Raw genomic sequence first — 25,113 nt, 5'->3', positions numbered from 1 at the left:
AAAGGGGATGTCTCACAGTGGTAAACATGGCCTTGTCCCAACTTTTTTGAGATGTGTTGTTGTCATGAAATTAAAAAAAAAAAAAAAAAAAAAAAATCACCTAATTTTTCTCTTTAAATGATACATTTTCTCAGTTTAAACATTTGATATGTCATCTATGTTCTATTCTGAATAAAATATGGAATTTTATTCAGTTTAGTTCAGGCTTTTGGTCCACCCCTCCACAAAATTTTCTGTTTCTCATGTGGCCCCATGGAAAAAATAATCGCCCACCCCTGCTCTAAGACAAAAGAACGCTTCAGAGAGTTCACCTAGAAACGAGGAAACATATCAGTAGGCGTAAGTGTTCATGACATGTCATATGACCTCCTGTAGTAAGACAACAGTCAGATATTACCCTGAAGCCTGATCTTAACAGTATAAACAGGTTTACAGGATGCTCGCTGGATTATCCTGTCCATTCCTGGCACTGTACTCACACTGACACCCGATCTGATGGGTGGCATTGAGAAGCCGGACACATGGAGTCGTCTTGTTCAGGACCACATAGATCTTCTGCTCCACAGAACTACAGCTTACATCTGAGAGGAAGAAATGACACAGCAGTCTACCAAACACATCAAGTATAATGGAGCTCTGGGACTCTTTATGTCATTACACAACACCACAAGTGTATATAAACATAAAAATTAGACATTAAAGCGTGGACAAATAGAAATAAGTTGTTTATTCTCAAAGGAAACATGCTCCGTGGATTGACTCCAGATGAAGCCACTGTTTCCCCAGAGACTCAGCCATGGCTGCGGATTTCCAAACAGTCAGCAAGAACCAAACACGAATTTTGCTCAAATGTATAAATTACGACAGAAATTATGTCTAATTTAAAAGGCAAGACGTCTTTATTACGACTTACACGAATAAAAGGAACAAATGAGCACCAACTGAAGCCATTTTAAAGATATCGGTCCCATCTTCCTGATTTCTACACCTCTGACAAAACAAAGGAAGTCCATGAGCTCACTTCCGGATTTATTCCTTTGGTGATTTATTTTATTTATTTAACGTATTTATCTATTAAACATACATTTCATATTTATTTATTTCTCATAATTCTCTTAAAATATGGTGTTATTGTCTGATATGCTGAAGTGAACAATGAAAATTACTCTTTCTTATTTGATGTTTGTGAGGGTTTTTTAAAAAAAACGTCATTTCCGGTTCCGGTTTGTTCTTCTTTTGACGCGCAGGCTGTATGCTAATATAACAACAGCTTATTTTCTATATAGGTTCCCTAAATTGGTTATAAAATCGTTTCTTTTATGTTCTGTGTAGTTCGCTATATGTGATTAATAACCGAAGATTCAGTGTTCGTCTGAAAAACAAACAAAAAAACGTTGGTTTAATATTTTAAAGACAATTTACTGTGACTTGGAGTGGATATATTAATGAAATATATGAAAAACATAATGTGTATGAAAATACTTTGGTATTTTGCTTGAATAAAGTGCGATGTTTTTATTTGCTTTATGGCGAACGTTAAGTTAAATTTTATTTTATTTCTTCACTAGACCCCAGCAGTATTACATGCGAGTTTATTTCGTCGTTTACGGTAGCGCCTTAACCTTAGTGCAAGGTTGCCAGATCTACCTTTCATTCTCGATTGATTTTTTTTTTAACGGCAGTTATGAGGTGAGAGATCAGATCAGGGTGGACAAAGGAAGCCTGGAAGGCAGGAGTAAAAATAAAAAGGGATCCTCCTACACGCACATGAAGGGCGCCCATTAGGGCACTTCATCATGTTTCCTTACATGTTGGACACTACATCACCCACTAACCCTAGGACACTATATCACGTATTCTCCACTGGAAGGGCATGCTAGAGGGCACTTCAGCATGCTTTCAAGCAAATAGAAGCACCCTAGAGGGCACTGCATCATATAACCTCCACCTGAAGGGCATCATAGAGGGCATTCCATGTTTTCTTGCATGTAAGGAAAATGCATGTAGGGCACTAAAAGTTTTCACATGCATAGAAGTACCCTAAAATGCATTTTTATCCCCCACACCACCCTCACTTGTCAGGGCAGCTATAAGGGTGCTTTCTTATCTCTTAATGCTTCCTAAAGGGCACCTCATCACACTATCACACCATCTATTATAGAGGCAACTTAGAAGGCTTTTTTTTTCTTTTTCCAAGGAGAAGACGTGGTGGTGTCTACCAGTGCATAAATTTAAAGCAACCCAACACTGACCTAGTGGAATGGCTAATGATGTGAAACTTTTCCTAACGACCCAGGGTGAAAAATAGCATTGTACCAATGTTGGAATGTTGGCCTAATGTCCAAAATTATACTGAGCATTGGCACCAAATGGTGACCAAAGGACACTGGCCAGACAATGGTGCAACATCAGTTTGTTACCTTTCGTTGTTAGAGAGAGTGTACCTTTGCCAATATCAGCTATTTTTGCAATGCTAGGTTTCAGTGTTGGTCTGATATAATATTGTCTATTGGGCCATTGTTGGGCAATGTCTCTTGCCCATGCAGTCTCTTTTCAATTCACATTGCCGTCACTGGCATCACATTATGTATATAGAGCTAACAAGCACCCATAATAGGCTTTAATCCAGCATCAGTTTGCTATTTGGGAAAGAAAATGTCTTTATATGTTGGAGCATTAAAATTTTCCTTCACAGGAACTAAGAGGTTCTTATAGCTCTAAGAGCCTCTTATTTCCTATGAAGGAACTCTTTTCTTCCTAAAAGAATGGAGGTTATTATAACAGCAAAGGGGGAACAACTTTGGAATTGGATGCTCAAAAAGAAGATGAGTGTCATCATCAGGTGTCCACAAACTTTTGCCCATATAGTGTATATAGAGATACTGTATGAATGTATTATGTTGTGTATGAGAGACTTTTTCTTATAACTAATTTATTTATGACAACATATGGAATAAAGTGAGATTGTTATTTTCGTGGACAAGCTTTTTCAGGAAACGGATAAGCATAACTTATCGTGTAATGTACAAAACTGTGAAAATGTTTTAGGCACATGCAAAAAATTCTGTAAAGCAATGATGCCTTCAAATATAATGAAATTAAATGTTTCTGTGTTAAAAACATACTATAATAAAGAACAGTAAATCAAACAAAGGCCATACTTGATGTGACGGCCCTTTGAATACTGTGCAAAAGTCTTAGCACCCTATTGTTTTTTTTTTTAGTATAAACTTTATATGACTTCTACATTATCAAGTCAGTACGAAAACATTTCAGATTTCCAAACATTAGTTTTCCAGCACAAAATTAAATGTTACAAAAAACGGTTGTATGTCAGTAAAGAAAGCAGTACATTACATACTAACAGACCACTTTTCAGACAAAAACATAATGAAGGCTGCTGGGTTCTGGTGCAAAATGAAGAAGTGAGTGTGACTGTCAAAGTGTCCAGAAGAACTGTGGCTGGTTCTGTAAGATGCTCAGTAAAACCTACAGCTCATTTCCTGATAAAACTGCACTCATTGTACATAAGACTACTAATTTTTTTTAAATCAAAGGCTCGTCTCTCACCAAATATTGACTTTGTTTCATTTATTACGGCTTCCTGCTGTTTATAGTATTTTTTTTAAAAATGTTGAAGCATTTCATTTAATTATTTTTAAGCCATTTTGGGTTTACAGCATTTCTTTACATGTGCCTAAGGCTTTTGCACAGTACTCTGTGTGTGTGTGCGCACGTGTGCATGCATGCAGTTTTTATAAGGAAATTATCTGTAAGTTTTACTGAGCATCTTACAGAACCAGCCACAGTTCTTCTGGACACTTTGTCACGCTTACCTCTTATTTTTGCAGCAAATCCTAGCAGCCTTCATTATGTTTTTGTCTGTAAAGTATATCTTATGTAATATGCTGCTTTCTTTACTGACATAGAAACATTTTATTGAAACATTTTAATTTTATGCTGGAAAAATAAGGTTTGGAAATCTGAAATGTTTTTGTACTGACTTGGTAATGTAGAAGTCATAAAAAAAACATCTATTAAAAATAACTTGTACTTAACAAATAGAGTCCCTAAGACTTTTGTACAGTATTTTATATATTATGCAATAATAATAATAGGTGGTGTAGTGGTTAGCACTGTCGCCTCACAGCAAGAAGGTTCTGGGTTCGAACCCAGCGGCTGGCGAGGGCCTTTCTGTGTGGAGTTTGCATGTTCTCCCCGTGTCCGCGTGGGTTTCCTCCGGGTGCTCCGGTTTCCCCCACAGTCCAAAGACATGCAGGTTAGGTTAACTGGTGACTCTAAATTGACCGTAGGTGTGAATGTGAGTGTGAATGGTTGTCTGTGTCTATGTGTCAGCCCTGTGATGACCTGCCGACTTGTCCAGGATGTACCCCGCCTTTCGCCCGTAGTCAGCTGGGATAGGCTCCAGCTTGCCTGCGACCCTGTAGAACAGGATAAAGCGGCCAGAGATAATGAGATGAATAATAATAATATTTTTTTTCTTTTACTATTAAAAGTGTAAAGCATTTATTGTTCAAAGTTGCACTTAATTCGGTCTGATATCATAAAAAACGGTAATAATATATAACAAATACATAAAACTATGTATTGACATGAACTAAACTAAGAAATATTAATTAAACTGATAAAAACTACATATTAATAAAAGCTAAAGTAAATAATTTATTATTTAATTAATCAAAACTATATATAAAATAAAAACTAAACTAAAAGGATTATAAATTAAATTAAACACTTTATTATAATAATACGAATACTAATAATAATAGGCGGCACTGTGGTGTAGTGGTTAGCGCTGTCGCCTCACAGCAAGAAGGTCCTGGGTTCGAGCCCAGTGATCGACGAGGGCCTTTCTGTGCGGAGTTTGCATGTTCTCCCCGTGTCTGCGTGGGTTTCCTCTGGGTGCTCCGGTTTCCCCCACAGTCCAAAGACATGCAGGTTAGGTTAACTGGTGACTCTAAAATTGACCGTGAGTGTGAATGGTTGTCTCTGTATCAGCCCTGGGATGACCTGGCGACTTGTCCAGGGTGTACATAGTCAGCTGGGATAGGCTCCAGCTTACCTGCGACCCTGCAGAACAGGATAAAGCAGCTGGAGATAATGAGATGAGATGGATATGTATTAAACATGGTATATTTTTGGTGTTATATACGGATCTGGCAACCACGCCTGAGCGTCTCTTCTTCCGTTGTGTGCTTGTGCTGGCATTAAACAACGCAATCGTTGTCTTTTGGGAAAGTGTGCAGTCATAAACACCGAGCTTTTCCGTTTCTGCTGAACTGCACGGCGGAAAGGAGACGTGAGGGAAACTTCTCGGTTTGGAATCGGTTGGGTTTTATGTAAATGAGATGGACAACATGTCGAGCGGGGTCGCTCTTCAGAAGCAGATCGCATCGATCATGGACGAGCTCGCCAAAGCCGCGGTGGCTGAGATCAGTAAAGTGGTGGACGACGGCGTCGTGATGCTCCGGTTGGAGATCTGCGAGCGCGAGCATGAGATCGACTCGTTAAAGCGGAATCTGCAGATGGTGTCCGACGAGCTGCGCGAGACCCGGCGCGCGCTCGTCCGCCAGTGTGTGAGTGGCGCGCGCCCCAGACAGCCGCTCAGAGGTGACTGAACTCATAACACTGAGGATGAGGAGCAGGATGATGAGGATGGCTTATTGAGTCTGTGTGTGGGTGTGAGATATAAATTACACTGATAATTATTTACCTGAAATGGCTGTGTGCAAAAGTTTACATCCTTATCTCATCTCATTATCTCTAGCCGCTTTATCCTGTTCTACAGGGTCGCAGGCAAGCTGGAGCCTATCCCAGCTGACTACGGGCGAAAGGCGGCGTACACCCTGGACAAGTCACACTCGCATTCACACCTACGGTCAATTTAGAGTCACCAGTTAACCTAACCTGCATGTCTTTGGACTGTCAGGGAAACCGGAGCACCCGGAGGAAACCCACGCGGACAACATGCAAACTCCGAACAGAAAGGCCTTCATCGGCTGCTAGGCTAGGCTCGAACCCAGGACCTTCTTGCTGTGAGGCGACAGCGCTAACCACTACACCACCGTGCCGCCCTAACAATACACAAATATTGGTTATTCATCCATCCATTATCTGTAGCCGCTTTATCCTGTTCTACAGGGTCGCAGGCAAGCTGGAGCCTATCCTAGCTGACTACGGGCGAAAGCCGGGGTACACCCTGGACAAGTCGCCAGGTCATCACAGGGCTGACACATAGACACAGACAACCATTCACACTCACACTCACACCTACGGTCAATTTAGAGCCACCAGTTAACCTAACCTGCATGTCTTTGGACTGTCAGGGAAACCGGAGCACCTGGAGGAAACCCACGTGGACACGGGGAGAACATGCAAACTCCACACAGAAAGGCCCTCGCCGGCTGCTGGGCTCGACCTTCTTGCTGTGAGGCGACAGTGCTAACCACTACACCAGTGATTCCCAACCACTGTGTGCCGTGAGAGATCATCAGGTGTACCGTGGGAAATTATGCAATTTCACTTAATAACTGGTCCGAAAATTATTATTTATTTACTGCAAATAATTTGTCTTCGTTCGTCTATGCCAGCAACGTATAGTGACAGGCAGAACAATTAAATACTCTTCCACTACATGGCAGCAGGTAGCTAATTAACCTGTGTATCTACCTGTTGCTGGTGACTCTAAATTGACCGTAGGTGTGAATGTGAGTGTGAATGGTTGTCTGTGTCTATGTGTCAGCCCTGTGATGACCTGGCGACTTGTCCAGGGTGGACCCCGCCTTTCACCCGTAGTCAGCTGGGATAGGCTCCAGCTTGCCTGTGACCCTGTAGAACAGGATAAAGCGGCTAGAGATGAGATGAGATCTACCTGTTGCCATTCAAACAATAGAATTAGTAATGCTTCGGGGGTGACAGTGATGGATAAATATTTGAAAAGAAAAAGTACACAATCCAAACTGGGTCCTGGAGAAAATTCTGACCCAGATGAAGGCCCTAATATGAGTAGAGGTCAGAAGAAAGCAAAAAAGGTGATTTTCCACAACCTATCTATGGGTTAGATAGCTGGGCTTTTCAAGCATGACTGCTATAAAAACTAAAAAAAGAGAGTGACTCATAGCTGTTGAGGAAGATGTGTGTATCTTTCTTCAGTTCCTGCGAGTATATCAGCTTTGTGTGCAACTAAACAGGCCCAGGTTTCACACTGAGTAAGTAAATTGAGACTAGATGATCATATTTCATTATATGTACTTTTTGTGACATTTTTTGTTTGGTGGTGTGCCGTGGGATTTTTCGAATGTAAAATATGTGCCATGGCTCAAGAAAGGTTGGGAAACACTGCACTACACCACCATGTGAAAATGTCAATAATGAAAGTTTAAGAAGTGTTTTGTTTATTTTTTGTAGCACGCACTGTTCCTTCTCAACAGGCCTGTACACTGACACCGGCCAAAACAAACCTTCTTTTAATTTGTCTTTATGTTTTTTTTTTAAAGCACACTCCAAACTTTTTTAATTAATTTGTTCATTTTCAGTAATTGGCAGCACGCTGGTGTAGTGGTTAGCAAGTCAAGTTAATTTCTATAGCGCTTTTAACAATAAGCATTGACGCAAAGCAGCTGTACAAAATTTGAATGACTTAAAACATGAGATAATTTTATCCCTAATCTATCCCCAATGAGTGAGCCTGTGGCAACGGTGGCAAGGGAAAACTCCGTCAGACGACATGAGGAAGAAACCTCGAGAGGAACCAGACTCAAAAGGGAACCCATCCTCATTTGGGCAACAACAGACAACATGACTCTTACATTAACAGTTTTAACATAAAGTCAATTTCATTGATTGATACTTGAGTGCAAAACTGTTCATGACATCCGCAGTCCTAAAGTTAACAAATCAACTGTAGTCCTCAGCCATAAAAGCATTACTGTAAGTGTCCGGAGCGTCTTCCAAGTGTGACTTTCAACTGTCCATATGGGGCCGTCCTCCACAGGAGCGATGTGATGCGACTCCGACCAGACATAGGGCATTAGGATGGATCAGGCAGGTCTGAGGAACAGAAGAGGTCAGCATTTCGATCTCAGGATTGACATGTAACTCAGAGGGACAGATTTGGGGGGCGGGGGGAGAAAACACAGGTTGTTAGGTATGCCCAATGTCACCTGAATAAGTAGGAACAGTATACATTTTGTGTTGAGTGCAAGCAGGGACTCTGGCAAAACTAACAATGACAGGATAATTAAAAGGGGAGAGCCAGAAGGTAACACAGGCATGAGGGAGCCGCGGGACATAAAGCAGCCAGCCACTACACTGTCAACAAACTCGAGTAAGCAAGCGAGTGGGGGACTGACAGCATCCATCCAACCCAGTTTACCAATACACTCTGTCTGAGGACCCTCCAGATCTACACCTTTACCTCATAAACACCATTAACAAAAGGCTTGACTAAACAGATATGTTTTCATATCTGCACTGTTAGCCTCACAGCAAGAAAGTCCTGGGTTCCAGCCCAGCGGCCGGCGAGGGCCTTTCTGTGCAGAGTCTGCATGTTCTCCCCTTGTCTGTGTGGGTTTCCTCCGGGTGCTCCGGTTTCCCTGATAGTCCAAAGACATGCAGGTTAGGTTAACTGGTGACTCTAAATTGACCGTAGGTGTGAATGTGAGTGTGAATGGTTGTCTGTGTCTATGTGTCAGCCCTGTGATGACCTGGCGACTTGTCCAGGGTGTACCCCGCCTTTCGCCCGTAGTCAGCTGGGATAGGCTCCAGCTTGCCTGCGACCCTGTAGAACAGGATAAGCGGCTACAGATAATGGATGGACGGTCAGGGTCACGGTGAATCCCAAACTTATCCAGGGAGCACTAGGGACGATTCAGGAATAAGGTATTAGGCAGAGACCCGTCCACCCGTAAATTTGACGGGCGATTGCCGATTTCAACGGGCAAGTATACACACAGACGGATACTGAAACGGACGATAATGCCGAAAATTTTCGCACATGAATACTCCCACATGTCATCCGATAAATCCAGTTATGTTCCGCCCACACACGGACTGGCCATCGGGAGTAGCGGGAGTTTTCCCAGTGGGCTGGTGGTTCAGCGTGGGCCGGCGGAGAAAAAAAAAAAAAAACAGTTGCGCGCTGGCCTTTAATATGATAAGCAATGTTAACAGTTTCTTTAACAAACTGTTAACATTGCTTATTACAGTTGCGCGCTGGCCTTTAATATGATAAGCAATGTTAACAGTTTGTTAAAGAAACTGTTAACATTGCTTATCATATTAAAGGCCAGCGCGCAACTGTTTTTTTTTTTTTTTTTTTCTCCGCTGGCCCACACTGAACCACCGGCCCACTGGGAAAACTCCCGCTACTCCCGATGGCCAGTCCGTGTGTGGTTCCGCCATCATTTACAAATCGTAAGAAACACAGTTTAATACGAAAAATACTGAAAACTTGAAATGAAAAATCAGAATATTTCATCGTTTCCGCCATTTTGGCCCGCACTGAATCTTGTAACATGCGGACTGAATAAATCGCGAATTCTGATTGGTCGAAAATTGCCAAACACCCTGCGTTGTAGTTTCCTCTTTCTTGGCGGGAGAACCGCATTTTTTTTGCTGACTCACTCTTCTGGATCAAGATGAATCCCAACAAACGCCCCAAATTGAATGTGACAAAAACTGATTCGTTTTTCCACAAAAAGACAGAAAAGGTATGTGTGATACATTGATTAACAAGGGGGTTTCATTGGGGTATGGTAAAATAGAATACTGTTGGGTTTTTTTTTTATTAAATACTGTAACTAGATCAAAAGATTATATACAATTCATTGTTGTTTATTTTCTTTTCACTTTTGTTACCAAATCAGACACCATACATACATCTGATACATTCAGGAGTGAAACTGAAAAAAATACAAAGTAAAAATATGCAATATTTCTGATCAAAAATTACACGCCATTTCACCCTGAAAATGTCCTAGAATGCAGGAAATGAAGTCTAAATTTCAAAAATTTTCTGGGGGGGCATGCCCCCAGACCCCCCTAGAGGGACTTCGCGCCTGCGGCGCTCGTCTTCGCACCTGCGGCGCTTATCAGGATTATATAAAATATTATTTTTGACTGGTAAATTTCTTTTTCTGCCTAATACCCTATTCAGGAATACACGCTAGATGAGATGGCGGTCCATTGCAATGAACTATCCACATACACACACACAAACACATTCACAGCGAGGGGGAATTTATTATCCATCCACCTGCTGGAATGTTTTGGGAGGTGGGAGGAAACCAGAGAACCAGAATGAAACTCATATAGAGATGATGAGAATGCGCACAGAACTCTGAGCCCTGGAGTTCTGTTTCTTTTCTCTTATATATATACGAATACACGTATCCTCCTGGAAACCAAGAAAAAATGTGTCTCTCAATTTCTCTTTTGTTGTGATTTCCTTACTAGGAATTTCCCAGCAACCCTCCTAGTTACATGATATATCATTGGAAAGCCCAGGATGTACTCTTTATAAGACACCAGGATTCAAGTGAATAGCTTGAAAGAGTAAGAGGGTGTGCGTGTAAAACAAATGTCAACTACAGAGGACACAAGTCTATGGGTTGGTTCTCAGGAGGATATAAATTGTAATATTTTACCATTTTAATATTTCACGGTGGTGTCGTGGTTACTGTCGCACTGTCACCTCACAGCAAGAAGGTTCCAGGTTCAAAACTCATAGCCGACAGGGGCCTTTCTGTGTAGAGTTTGCATGTTCTCCTTGTATCTGCGTGGGTTTCCTCCGGGTGCTCCGGTTTCCCCCACAGTCCAAAGACATGCAGATTAGGTAAAATACCCAGCCACTAGGGTTGTACAAGACAGTGCATCCTTAGTGCCAGTCCCAAGCCCGGATAGATTGGAGAGGGTTGCGTCAGGAAGAGCATCCGGTGCAAAACCTATACCAAATCAAATATATGGAACAGATCCACTGTGGTGACCCTGAACGGGAGCAGCCGAAAGAAGAAGAAGAAGATAGAAATTATAATATAAAAATACAGATTTTTTTTTTTAATCCAGAAACCATGACGAGGTAGGGGTGTGAAAACTTCTGCACTGAGTATCCACCATTCTTCTGGCGAAGGAAGAACCCTTGCCAGTGTGAATTAAAATAGAATAAAATAAAACTAAAATTCCAGACTTTTTTTTTTTCGATTTTTATGATCACGCTAGGGCGGCATGGTGGTGTAGTGGTTAGTGCTGTCGCCTCACAGCAAGAAGGTCCGGGTTCGAGCCCCGTGGCCGGCGAGGGCCTTTCTGTGTGGAGTTTGCATGTTCTCCCCGTGTCCGCGTGGGTTTCCTCCGGGTGCTCCGGTTTCCCCCACAGTCCAAAGACATGCAGGTTAGGTTAACTGGTGACTCTAAATTGACCGTAGGTGTGAATGTGAGTGTGAATGGTTGTCTGTGTCTATGTGTCAGTCAGGGACGTCACTAGGTTTGAGAGACAGGGGTAGCTTAGCATCCAGAGGAGAAAAGGTATTGTGCGCGCGCAGCGTGCGCCGAACATTTTTCAGAGCACCTACTAAGGCTGTCAATCAATTCATTATTTCAAGAGCATCACACCTTGGGGACACACTTCCCATCATTTCTATTCTATTTTAAAATTGCTTTCATCATTTAATTGCTTGCTGAAGCAACTTCACCAGCTAAACTACAAAAATGTGAAAAAAACAATGGTAGGTGTCATGCATTCCTGCGCAAACTGAAGAGGGCAAGTGCTTCACAAATCATCATGTAAACATTCTACAGAAGACTCAATATAGCCTAGGTAAAGTTAAGCAAATGCAAACCACTGACATCAAATTACAATCTCACTGTGTGTGTCTGCAAATGAAAGCATAGAATTCTGACTCTCTGCAAACCCAACTCAATGGAAGCCCGCACCGCGCCTGCTGCAGAATGCCCGCGTAGTTTTTTAAGTCCTACTAGCCTACCACTCGACGTGACGCTTGACACAGAGCCAATGAGGAGGAATCATAACGATATTAATAATATTGCATTAAACAATAAATAAGCAAGCAGAAACTGTTGTTCGGATTAACTTGCGTTCTTGATGGCTCATGTTCAGTGCTTTACTGCCTTTGTTTTTTTTGGGAAAAAAAATAAAAATATAAATAATTTAAAAAAGGGCAAAAAATATAGGGTGGCTTTGCCATAAGATAGGGTGGCTGGAGCTACCCTAAAATGGGTCTGGCGACGTCTATGGTGTCAGTCCTGTGATGACCTGGCGACTTGTCCAGGGTGTACCCCGCCTTTCACCCGTAGTCAGCTGGGATCGACTCCAGCTTGCCTGCGACCCTGTAGAACAGGATAAAGTGGGTAGAGATAATGAATGAGATGATCACGCTACATTTATTTTGGTGAAGATTTGATGCTTTGAACAAATCTCTCTGACAGAATAATAATCAGAAGTTGTTCTGAGGTTATTAAAGAGAATAAAGCTGATATAAGGATAACAGAATCTGGCAGCAAGGAAAAGCTGTTGCTGGCTTTAATCTGTGTTCTCTGAACCTCCACAGGTACGCAAGAAAATACTCCAAGAGATGAAGAAAGGGAGCCTGGGACCGAGGACTCGATGAGAGACAGGCCGAGTGACGACGCGTCAGCATCCAGAGTAGTTGTGAAGCTTGAAAGTGTGGATGACGAGCAGGTGGTAGAAAACGGAAACCAGTGCACGAGAACAGAGCCTGACTTACACTCCGGTTCTGCAGATGATGACCAACTGGCCCAGGTGTGGTCATCAGAGAACAACACGGAGATACACGACCCTCATTTCTATTCGAAACACGATCAGTCTCAGTGCAGGTCGGAGCAGTGCTCTAAGGTAGAACAGAATTACGACCCGCTCGGGGGTAGAGCGGAGACACAGGGCCTGAGCGGAGAAGAGGAGCTGTCAGCGGATAGCCTGCATGCAGCGACGGATGAATTGCTGAGAGCGCAGCCGCACTCTCAGACACACAACGCGCTCGTGCACCCACCTCCTGATTGTCAGGGTGATTTCGGTACGTTTGCGCTGAGCATAGCGTCCAGAGGGAGACCGATGGTTGGGGCGGCCTTGCAGAAGAGACGATTCGCCTGCGCCTTTTGCAGCAAGAGCTTTGATCGACTCAGTCATCTTGATAGACATCAGCGCATCCACACAGGAGAAAAACCCTTCAGCTGCATGTTATGCGGCCGGTGCTTCACCCAGAAAAGCAGCTTAAAGAGCCACCTGAAGACACATCGAGGTGAGGCCTGTCGGGTATTGGTTAGGGATGAACGATATGGTATAATAGGGTCATTCCATGTCAATTCACACAAATGCCCAAAACCTCCCCAGTGACACCTCTTCAATTTGCCTTATTTTAATTTTCTTAGTGCCTTATGATGTCAAATGAAAGAATCCAAAATTTTAGCTTCCTAGCTCGAACGTTTTTTGAGTTATGGCCCTTCAAAGTTTGGGTGCCACGCCCACTTTTGGGGTCCGGGAATTGCGCACTTAATTTGCAAGCATTTTTGGAGGCCCATATTTTTTGTTCTAAGGGGGATATAGACCTGTAAATTGCTATATCTATGTATTCTGGCCCTGTCTATCAGATTATGCACCTATAAATAGCACAGGTTTACTAACTTTATAGATATTAACCCCTTAAAAGTGGATTTTTTAATGACACAATAATTTTTTTGACATTTTGGGGGTCCATATCTTGGAAAGTTTTTGTGTTGATAGGGTTTCAACTGATTTATCATCATATTTGGGAACTCTACTGTGTACTTAGAGAGTTTCAGGGCACTCAGAGGTTTGGTGGGGGTACAGGAGGGCCCCAAATATGGCTTTGGGACAAAATTACCATTTGGTACGCCCTACTTCAGGCCATTAGTTGGCCATGTGGGCACATGATGACTGGAATGAACCTTTAACCCTATCAACTGACACCTTTTATCAAACTTTTAAGCCAATAAAAACTTTGATTATCCAACTCCTTCAATATAAACTAAACTAATAGTATATGGTACTATTTTTGCATATTTTCTGAAAAATCCTAAGTCTGGAAAGTAGGTCAACTGTTGTTTTGACTGCCTATTCATGTTTAAGGTAGTAAAAGCACACCCATATAGTGATTTTAATCTATGGGAAGATTATTTATACCCAATACCCCATTAGTTATATTGACAATTACAAGGGATAAACCCTTTCCCGGCTGTTTCACGATGCTGTTTTTTTTTTTTTTTACATTTGACACCTTTCCCTGTATCCAACCAATCTCTGACCACTATACACTTAATAGTTAAATGCATCTTTCAAACAGGAAAGGGAAAGATGCAAACAAGGGGATGATCCCAAGAAAAACATCCTGGTTGCTTTACTACATTTGTTCTGACATCCGATCTGGAAGTTAAACCTAGACTCATCAGGTTTTGTTTTGCTTTTTTCAAGAAAAGGGGAAGGGGCCCCTAGCCGCTCATGTGGGGGAAATTAGCATATCAATTAGTAAAAAGTGGAAAGTGTGTAGTGGTCAGAGTTTGGTTGGATACAGGGAAAGGTGTCAAATGTAAAAAAAAAAAAAACACCAGCATCGTGAAGCAGCCGGGAAAGGGTTTATCCCTTGTAATTGTCAATATAACTAATGGTGTATTGGGTATAAATAATCTTCCCATAGATTAAAATCACTATATGGGTGTGCTTTTACTACCTTAAACATGAATAGGCAGTCAAAACAACAGTTGACCTACCTTCCGGACTTAGGATTTTTCAGAAAATATGCAAAAATAGTACCATATACAAATGCTTAGTTTATATTGAAGGAGTTGGATAATCAAAGTTTTTATTGGCTTAAAAGTTTGATAAAAGGTGTTAAAGGCTCATTCCAGTCATCATGTGCCCACATGGCCAACTAATGGCCTGAAGTAGGACGTACCAAACGGTAATTTTGTCCCGAAGCCATATTTGGGGCCCTCCTGTACCCCCACCAAACCTCTGAGTGCCCTGAAACTCTCTAAGTACACAGTAGAGTTCCCAAATATGATGATAAATCAGTTGAAACCCTATCAACACAAAAACTTTCCAAGATATGGACCCCTGAAATGTCAAAAGAAAATTTGTCATTAAAAAAATCAATTTTTAAGGGGTCAATATCTCTAAAGTTAGTCAACTTGTGCTATTTTTAGGTGCAGAATCTGATAGACAGGGCCAGAATACATAGATATAGCAATTTACAGGTCTATATTCCCCTTAGAACAAAAGATATGGGCCTCCAAAAATGCTTGCAAATTAAGTGTACAATTCCCGGACCCCAAAAGTGGGCGTGGCACCCAAACTTTGAAGGGCCAAAATTCAAAAACCGTTCAAGCTAGGAAGCTAAAATTTTGGATTCTTTCTTTTGACATCATAAGGCACTAATAAAATAAATATCAGGCAAATTGAAGAGGTGTCACTGGGGAGGGTGTGTGAATTGACATGGAATGACCCAATACTGATATGGTGATGAGCTTAAATTCTTGTGCAAATAAGAAACCGAAAGTGAGGAGATGATGGAATGGAAACCAAAACAAACAGACCAATCCAAGTGCTTGATTCTATTGTTATCTTTAATTCTTAATTACCTTAAAGGGGAACTGAAGTTATTTTTAAACTTGCTTTATTTCTTAATTAACTTATTATTCAATTACGTTTTCGGTTTTATTAACCTTTTATATCGTGACTCGTATTGGCATATTATATTACACTTATCAGCCTTTTCGGTTTTTAGCCATGTTGAATGTAGTTCGTATGGTCCGTGGCAGGCGTCGCTTATCCGCGCGATCTTCACGAGACTTGTGCGAGACTTCAAACGTGAAGTATCAGCGCTGCCATTTTGGAAACTGTTTACACAGTGGCCAGATCGCCATATCATTCCAATTTAGATTAATTTCGAGATTTGCCAGCTTCATCAGTGATGGAGTGTCAGTCCTGCGCGCTGTGGCGCGTGCACCTGAAGGTGCGCCTAGCGGACTCCAGCATGCGCGCCGTGAATAAGGTGCACCTGAGCTCAATTAAGGAACTATGCGTTTGCCTATTTAAGGACTGTGCTGATGCATTTGCATCGCGAAGTATTACGATACGCATTACCGAGCCTTTCTACCTGTTATCTTGATTTCCTGTTTCACGATCCTTGTGCCTGTTTCTCATTCTTGTCCTCGCTTAGCCTTTGATGTACTGTTTGCGCCTCGACCGACCCTTTTGCCTATATTCTCGTTTTTGATCTAGCCTGCCGTTTTGGATTGTTTGCCTGTGTATATATTGTCTTACTGTATATATATTCGGCACTTTATTAAACTGTATACTTCTGCACATACATCCGCCTCCCTCGCGTACGTGACATGAAGATTATTCCATACGACTTCGAACCAACGTGGAGTAGAGAAGAGTTGGAAAGACGACAGGATAAGGACTAGTCTGTCGCGCTGATATTTACATCATTACTGTCGCACAGTTAAAATGTACCTGATCAGGCAGCTGGTGGGTTTTCAAAATAATAAATACACGCATGTATTTTTGTGATAAATACATATTATACTGAACGCATTTCCCACATAATCCTCACTAAAGTTTTCAGACAGCACTACAAAATGGCGTCCCCACTATATAGTGCCGTATATAGTGAGTAGGGAGCGATTTCGGACACGGAAAACTTCCGGCTTGATTGTCAGCATTCCAAGGAGGGCGCACACGTCTTTTTTGACAACGTTGGCAGATGTTGGTCACTTTGATTTCCGCTGTACGTTTTACTTCCGTCCTACGATGTCTCGCACAGGTCCCGACGAATCTCATTTACGGCTATTGCTTTGAAATATGGACTGATATATTACATGGCATATTTCAAACACTCATTACTTGCAATAGCAGTGACAAAATAGCTATCAAAAATGCATTCCTATATTTAATAAAATGAGCTAAATAGAATTTTGATCATACAGTTCCCCTTTAAGTATGGAGCTTTGCTCTACTAAAGAGAATATGGTAATGCATCGACCTGATTTTTGATGGCTTTTGCAACTGTACAACGTCCGTACATATAGTGGTGCTTGAAAGTTTGTGAACCCTTTAGAATTTTCTATATTTCTGCATAAATATGACCTAAAACAACATCAGATTTTCAGACAAGTCCTAAAAGTAGATAAAGAGAACCCAGTTAAACAGACGAGACAAAAATATTATACTTGGTCATTTATTTATTGAGGAAAATGATCCAATATTACATATGTATGAGTGGCAAAAGTATGTGAACCTCTAGGATTAGCAGTTAATTTGAAGGTGAAATTAGAGTCAGGTGTTTTCAATCAATGGGATGACAATCAGGTGTGAGTGGGCACCCTGTTTTATTTAAAGAACAGGGATCTATCAAAGTCTGATCTTCACAACACATGTTTGTGGAAGTGTATCATGGCACGAACAAAGGAGATTTCTGAGGACCTCAGAAAAAGCGTTGTTGATGCTCATCAGGCTGGAAAAGGTTACAAAACCATCTCTAAAGAGTTTGGACTCCACCAATCTACAGTCAGACAGATTGTGTACAAATGGAGGAAATTCAAGACCATTGTTACCCTCCCCAGGAGTGGTCGACCAACAAAGATCACACCAAGAGCAAGGCGTGTAATAGTCGACGAGGTCACAAAGGACCCCAGGGTAACTTCTAAGCAACTGAAGGCCTCTCTCACATTGGCTAATGTGAATATTCATGAGTCCACCATCAGGAGAACACTGAACAACAATGGTGTGCATGGCAGGTTTGCAAGGAGAAAGCCACTGCTCTCCAAAAAGAACATTGCTGCTCGTCTGCTGTTTGCTAAAGATCACGTGGACAAGCCAGAAGGCTATTGGAAAAATGTTTTGTGGACGGATGAGACCAAAGTAGAACTTTTTGGTTTAAATGAGAAGTGTTATGTTTGGAAAAAGGAAAACACTGCATTCCAGCATAAGAACCTTATCGCATCTGTGAAACATTGTGGTGGTAGTAGTATCATGTTTTGGGCTTCTTTTGCTGCATCTGGGCCAGGACGGCTTGCCATCATTGATGGAACAATGAATTCTGAATTATACCAGCGAATTCTAAAGGAAAATGTCAGGACATCTGTCCATGAACTGAATCTCAAGAGAAGGTGGGTCATGCAGCAAGACAACGATCCTAAGCACACAAAATGTTCTACCAAAGAATGGTTAAAGAAGAATAAAGTTAATGTTTTGGAATGGCCAAATCAAAGTCCTGACCTTAATCCAATCGAAATGTGGAAGGACCTGAAGCGAGCAGTTTATGTGAGGAAACCCACAAACATCCCAGAGTTGAAGCTGTTCTGTACGGAGGAATGGGCTAAAATTCCTCCAAGCCTGTGTGCAGGACTGATCAACAGTTACCGGAAACGTTTAGTTGCAGTTATTGCTGCACAAGGGGGTCACACCAGATACTGAAGGCAAAGGTTCACATACGTACTTTTGCCACTCACAGATATGTAATATTGGATCATTTTCCTCAATAAATAAATGACCAAGTATAATATTTTTGTCTCATTTGTTTAACTGGGTTCTCTTTATCTACTTTTAGGACTTGTGTGAAAATCTGATGATGTTTTAGGTCATATTTATACAGAAATATAGAAAATTCTAAAGGGCTCACAAACTTTCAAGCACCACTGTACGAATGACATCCGAGCACCACCACAGGGAGCCCGATCGTAAGTGCAGGGCAACGTATCTCATAAACACTTGACCACCGGACAATGAAATTTGTATCTTTACTTACATAAGATAGATGTTTTTGTTTTGTTTTTGTTTTTTATCCAGTGCTTATTTAATTTGCGCCAGCAGTGCAGGATCTTCCTACTTTTTATTATTCTTTATTCTTTTTCTTCTTATCTTGACAATTTTTAGGATGCTATTTCTCCCTCAGTTTTCAATCAATCATCACCAAATTTCACATGAAGACTACCTCTGGGCTGAATTACATTGCTATGACTTTTGGTGCTGATCCAGATCACTGATCCAGAATGATCCATGAAAAACGGGATTTTTTTCAATCACTTATAACTCTGTCAATTTTCATGATTTTTTTTCCATCAGTTTTTTTATTTTGTTCAACAAAATTGCCTTCACCTTGACCTTCAGTTGACAAAGATCAGCTAGCGCAAATTACTGTGACTTTAGTCACAGTCTCTATCTAGTTATTATTTACTATAATAAACAGGTTTTTCTTATTAATGTGCTCTAAAAGCATATTGTTTAGCAAAGAAAAATATAAAATCGTTGCTATGGAGAAGCTTTCTGTAAGGACATGTTTCGTTAATTTATTTAACATTGATGGAAGGAGTCTCCAGTTTCAGTGCCTTTTTCTCTTATTAACATCAGGAGAGAGAAAAAATAGAGGCTGGTGAGGGAACGACTGTTTATAGCTGCTATAACATAAGTGATAAGAGCAAATAACTTGTTTCATAGGTAAGTTTTGATATGATGCTACAAGATTTAATTAATTAAAAATGATTCACATTGGCAAATTGCTGTGGTATAACACTTCAGGATATGGTGCTGTTGTAAAATAATCAATGTCACGGTAGTAAAAATAACTCTACTTTATATTGGGTGGCATCACACGACCGTGTCGTTGATTATTTTCATATGTTGTGTTGTAAAAACGTTGTTAGCTCGTGTTAGATCTTGTGTCTTTTTAATTTGCGCTAGCAGCGGTAGCACAAATTGTTACCCTCTCACTCAGGATCTTTCTACTTTCTTCTTCTCCTTATTATTATTATTCTCCTAATGTTTTTAGGACGTTATTTCTCCCTCAGTTTTCAACCAGTCATCACCAAATTTCACCTGAAGAATACCTCTGGGCTATATTACATTACTTTGACTTTTGGTGCTGATCTGGATCACCGAACCAGAATGATCCATGAAAAACTGGATTTTTTTCAATCACTTATAACTCTGAAAAAATCATGAAAATTGACAATCAGTTTTTTTAATTTTGTTAAGTAAAATGTCCTTCACCTTGACCTTCAGTTGACAAAGGTCAGCTAACACAAATTACTGTGACTTTCGTCACAGTCTCTGTCTTTTTTTTTCCATAATGTCTACATTTTTTCAGTTATGCTTTTTCAGTTATGCTTTTTCAGTTATGCTAATCCTTTACCTTTCAGGATTCACTGGCGAGTTAGACGCAGCGTCTTTGTTGCCGAGTGAAAACAATCTCTTCAGCGATGAGTGGAATATGGCGACTCACTGTGAAGAGCAGATCGCACACAACTTTGACCAAAACACAGAAGAACCGAATTCACACTCATCCTACCTGAGCCAAGAAGGAGCTCACTTCATAAACACAGATGAGGACAGCATGAACCAAGCATACGGAGATCAGAAGATTAGAAACTTCCCTGCAGGAGAAAATAAAAAGCCAGCCGATCTACCTGAGCTATATGAGAAGAATGGGCAGGAAGAGGAGGGAGATAAAGATCAGGTGTTATCCGATTGTCGGCTGGACGAGCCCAGGCACTCTGGATCTGAGAGTGTCCAGGACGAAAAAGATGCTCAGGCACACTCCTTGAATGCCTCAAGTTTCAGAAAAGACTCGATGGAGTCTGACTGCGTTAGCATAACCGAGCAAACCTCAGCTCCAAATCAACGGCAGTTAGAATCTACCTCAACAGTCCTACACACGTGGGGGGTCTCCAAGGCCAAAAGTGTTGCTGTGAACCAAATTCATGTGAAAAAGGAGGACGAGGATGCGCCCCGTTTAGACAAAGAAGAGTCCAATCCGAACCCAGAGGTGTCCTATGACCTGAATACAGCGTCACCTTCAGATCAGAACTCGACTGCTGACTCTCTCAGGAACACAGAGACTGCAGCGGTGCCTGATTTTCCATACGACACGTTACCTCAGAGACGGCGTGTATTGAACGGACGTGAGAGGCGCTTCCTGTGCGTTCTCTGTGGGAAGAGTTTCGATCGTCTGAGCCACCTGGACCGGCATCGGCGCGTGCATACTGGAGAGAAGCCTTACAGTTGTGGGATATGTGGCAGGAGCTTCACGCAGAAAAGCAGCCTGAAAGGTCATATGCGAACGCACACCGGTGAACGTGGTTTCAGCTGCTCTCTGTGTGGCATGAGCTTCCCTACACGAGCGAGTCGCTACCGGCACCACTGTAACTAACCATGACCTGTGTCTTACAGCTGAATCTTGGATGTTCCTGCTGTATGAACGAAACAGTGTCGGAAAAACGCTTTTAGGAAGAGTATTATAACTCATTAGCTTTGTACGCATTTCTGTACTTTAATACAGCTGTTTTCGTCTGTACAAGACCACATTTACTGTACAATGAATTACATTTCTGTTATTAATTGCGTGCAAACCAAACCATCGACCCTGCATTCAAGGGTTACAGGAAGTATTTCTATTTTTTGGGAAACGCCACATCAAGGACAAATTTTAAAGTTTACACTGATTTTTACAACAAAATGACACATTTTAACAACGACTTTTACCACAAGGACCAGTTTTAAACAGATTTTGTGCTTACTGTTAATGTGAAAGGTTGGCAACGCGATACAAATCCCCCCCAAAAATTGTTACACTTATGTGAAAATCATGATTACAGACAACAGCGTCAGCCTGCAAAACCTATCATTATGGACAAACATGCCCCAAACTTGCCTTAACCAAGCATTTATAAGCTCAATGTATCCTGACAAGGCCTGGAGAAACACTTTTCACACCTGTTTCTTGGCATAAAATAATGAATACACTCAGTCAGGCAACATTAAGAGGAAGCGTATACAGTGGGATTTTGCTGTGTAAGCAGGATCAAATCAAATGTCCATTCGTCATTCGTTCATAGGCAGAACTGGTTTTCTGTATGCGTTAGGAGCCAAGGCCAAGGTTAAAAAATCAGCGTGTTAAAGCAGTGGTGTCTTATTCTGTAGATAAAACCTGGATAGCATGGAACCTCCATTGGCTTTGATCTTGGTTATGCCATGTTTTGTGCTTTCTCTTTATGAAAACCATAGTAATTGCAGTTAACATTAACCTCCTAAGGCCCAAGCTGTTTTTTTACATGCATTTTTTATTTCTCTTTGCTATTTGGGCTTATTAGAACCTGATTAGAATAAAAACTAAGCATCATCTTTTGATAAGATGTACTTTTAGAGAAAAAGTATGTCCACATATGTGGATTCTTGTTCCGAATTTCTAAAAAGTGCTGTCCACGCATGTGACCGCCAAGCCCTAGGAGGTTAAATTGGGCTACTGTCCCTTTTCATTAAACGTGCTGTCAGGTCGTAGCAGCCAAACCCATTTAACATCTTCATTTTTGGGGGGAAAGGCGGGGTTTAGTGTAGAGAGAGATTTTGTCCATTAGGAATAGGATCTATAGCTAATTATCAGGACTGGACAGGAATACAGTATATCTCCTTTTAGTACTGTAACCACATGTTCTCTAGTGTGTATTTTTCATCGCCGGAAAGTTGGAAACAAGTTCTGAGCCATCAGCAAACTGAAAGCAAGACCGGGCAAGGTCTTATCACTGTAATCGTTTCTCTGCAGACGCTGTTAAATAATGCATTGCTAATGTATAAATGTTTTTCATTTTGCTTGATAAAGAACATGTTCAGTCATGGTCACCGGTTCTGATAAGATTTACAGAAATGATATTGGTTATTCTTGGCAACCCAGAATATACCTTTTTTTTAACCCAAGCTTCTCTCAGTTTTGTTATTGCTAGTTCTCGCCCGCTATCTAGATGTCTCCTATCTGACAACATCCACGAATGTGGGAGAACGACACTTACCACATACTTCCCCTGAGTCATCTAAAGTCACCATATCTGTTTAAGTTACTGCCGATGCATCACTTTACATGACCTAGCATACTGTGGTGACGAAGGGAGGGAAAAGAGCCATTCATCCCACCCACATCACAGGACAATTATATAGTCTTTAGCATCACAGGCCAGGCATATAGTATTCACAAGAGAGGGTGGTTCATCACTGATTGTGGACTACAAACCCCTATTTTCATATGAAGAGGAAAATTGACTGGCATGGTCAATAACCAACAGACCTTTTCCCACAGGGACGAAATGGAAAATGGAAAAAAAAAATAAAGCAGTGATTTTTAAATTGACTTTGACTTGTATTTCATTGCAGACAGCACGAACCCAAGATATTTCATGATTTTGCTTTGTTTTTTTCTGGTTGACTTCATTTCATTTGTTAATATACAATCCAAATTCCAAAAAAGTTGGGACACTGTGTAAAACATAAATTAAAACACAATGTGAAGATTTGTAAATCATGGAAACCCTATATGTCACTGAAAATAGTACAAAGACAACATATCAAATGTTGAAACTGAGAAATTTTATTGATTTTTGAAACATACATGTTCATTTTGAATTTGATGTCAGCGACATGTTTCAGAAAAGTTGGAACAGGGGCAACAAAAGACTGAAAAAAATGGTGTAATGCTAAAAAAAAAACCCACCTATTTTGGTTAATTGGCAACAGGTCAGTAACATGATTGGATATTAAAAAAAAAAAAAGCATCCCAGAGAGGCGGAGTCTTTCAGAAGTAAAGATGGGGAGGGGTTCACCGCCCTGTGAAAGACTGCCTGGGCAAACAGTGCAACAATTTAAGAATAACGTTCCTCAATGTAAAATTGCAAAGAATCTGGCGATCACATCGTCTATGATGTGATCATTAAAAGAATCAGTAGAGACAAGGCTGAAAACTGACACTGGATGCCTGTGATCTTCAGGCCCTCAGGCGACACTGCTTTAAAAGCAGACACGTGTCTGTAGTGGAAATCACTGTATAGGTTCAGGAACTCTTCAGAAAACCATCGTCTGTGAAAACAGCTCATTACTGCGTCCACAAATGTAAGTTAAACCCAGACATAAACAATATCCAGAAACACCGCCACCTTCTCTGGGCCCGAGCTCTTTTACGATGGACTGAGGCGAAGTGGAAAATTGTCCTGAAGTCTGACGAATCAAAAGTAGAAATTCTTTTTAGAAATCATGGACACCACGTCCTCCAGGCTAAAGAGGAGAGAGACTATCTGGCTTTTTATCAGTGCACAGTTCAAAAGCCAGCATCTGTGATGGTATAAGGGGGCATTAGTACACATGACATGGGTAGCTTGTACATCTGGGAAGGCATCATTAATGCTGAATGATATATACACATTTCAGGGCAATATGCTGCCATCCAGACAAAATCTTTTTCAGGGAAGGCCTTCCTTCTTTCAGCAAGACAATGCCAAACCGCTTTCTGCACATATTACAACTTCATGGCTCTGTAGTAAAAGAGTCCAGGCGCTAAACCGGCCTGCCTGCAGTCCAGACCTGTCTCCCATTTAAAGCATTTGGTGCATTATGAAGCACAAAATATGACAAAGGAGACCATGAACTGTTGAGCAACTGAAATTGTAGATCAGGCAAGAATGGGACAACATTTCACTTTCAAAATTACAGCAATTGGTCTCCTCAGTTACCAAACATTTACAGAGTGTTGTTAAAAGTAGAGGTGATGCAACACAGTGGTAAACATGCCCCTGTCCCAACTTTTTTGAAATGTGTTGCTGACATCAAATTCAAAATGAGCATATATTTTTCAAAAAGCAATAAAATGTATCAGTTTCAACATTTGATATGTCGTCTTTGTACATTATTAAATAATGATGTGATTTGAAATAGGTGATTTCAACAGGTGATTGTAATCATGATTTGGGACAAAATCAGTATCCAGGAAAGGCCTAGTCTTTGAGGATCTGTCAGATGCTCAACAATAACTGAAGCGAAAGAAAAGTGCTAAGAAAATGTGCTATTATTTAACAAAAATCAAACATGTACATCATTAAATAATACTGGTGTTGAGTGGTATATCAGATATATTCCATTCAGCTAGCATGATATTGAATGAGTTGAAGATGAGTTCAGTATCATGCTAGCTGAATGGAATATACAGTTAGGTCCATAAATATTTGGACAGAGGCAACATTTTTCTAATTTTGGTTCTGTACATTACCACAACGAATTGTGAACAA

At 41.0% G+C, this 25,113-nt stretch overlaps 2 protein-coding genes across 2 annotated transcripts in view; one reads left to right on the top strand and one right to left on the bottom strand.

The window, feature by feature from the left end:
- Nucleotides 1–1,013, bottom strand: part of ncstn (nicastrin) — a 31,207-nt gene extending 30,194 nt beyond the window's left edge. Inside the window, exons 1-2 of the mRNA XM_060906252.1 lie at nucleotides 914–1,013; nucleotides 480–581 (exon numbers count right to left, since the gene is read on the bottom strand). Of these exons, the coding sequence (XP_060762235.1) occupies nucleotides 480–581; nucleotides 914–1,013 (202 nt within the window). The remainder of the gene's footprint in view (nucleotides 1–479; nucleotides 582–913) is intronic.
- A 4,203-nt stretch (nucleotides 1,014–5,216) lies between these two features.
- Nucleotides 5,217–23,189, top strand: LOC132871765 (zinc finger protein 658-like). Its single transcript, XM_060906253.1, has 3 exons — nucleotides 5,217–5,631; nucleotides 12,585–13,292; nucleotides 20,212–23,189. Exons 1-3 carry the CDS (start codon nucleotides 5,370–5,372, stop codon nucleotides 21,219–21,221), a joined length of 1,980 nt encoding a protein of 659 aa, XP_060762236.1. The 5' UTR covers nucleotides 5,217–5,369; the 3' UTR covers nucleotides 21,222–23,189.
- The last annotated feature ends 1,924 nt before the right edge of the window (nucleotides 23,190–25,113 follow it).

This window comes from Neoarius graeffei, chromosome 23 (genome assembly GCF_027579695.1).
Source record: "Neoarius graeffei isolate fNeoGra1 chromosome 23, fNeoGra1.pri, whole genome shotgun sequence".
Lineage (NCBI taxonomy): Eukaryota > Metazoa > Chordata > Actinopteri > Siluriformes > Ariidae > Neoarius > Neoarius graeffei.
The sequence above is the reverse complement of the archived record's forward strand: the minus strand, read 5'-3'. Positions and strand labels throughout refer to the sequence as shown.

Bases quoted from the DNA above. Each gene is read 5' to 3' on its own strand.
- LOC132871765 (XM_060906253.1), top strand. From the start codon at position 5,370: ATGGACAACATGTCGAGCGGGGTCGCTCTTCAGAAGCAGATCGCATCG. The intron at 5,632-12,584 runs GTGACTGAACTC...GAACCTCCACAG, and splicing joins CCCCAGACAGCCGCTCAGAG to GTACGCAAGAAAATACTCCA. The intron at 13,293-20,211 runs GTGAGGCCTGTC...TTTACCTTTCAG, and splicing joins CCACCTGAAGACACATCGAG to GATTCACTGGCGAGTTAGAC.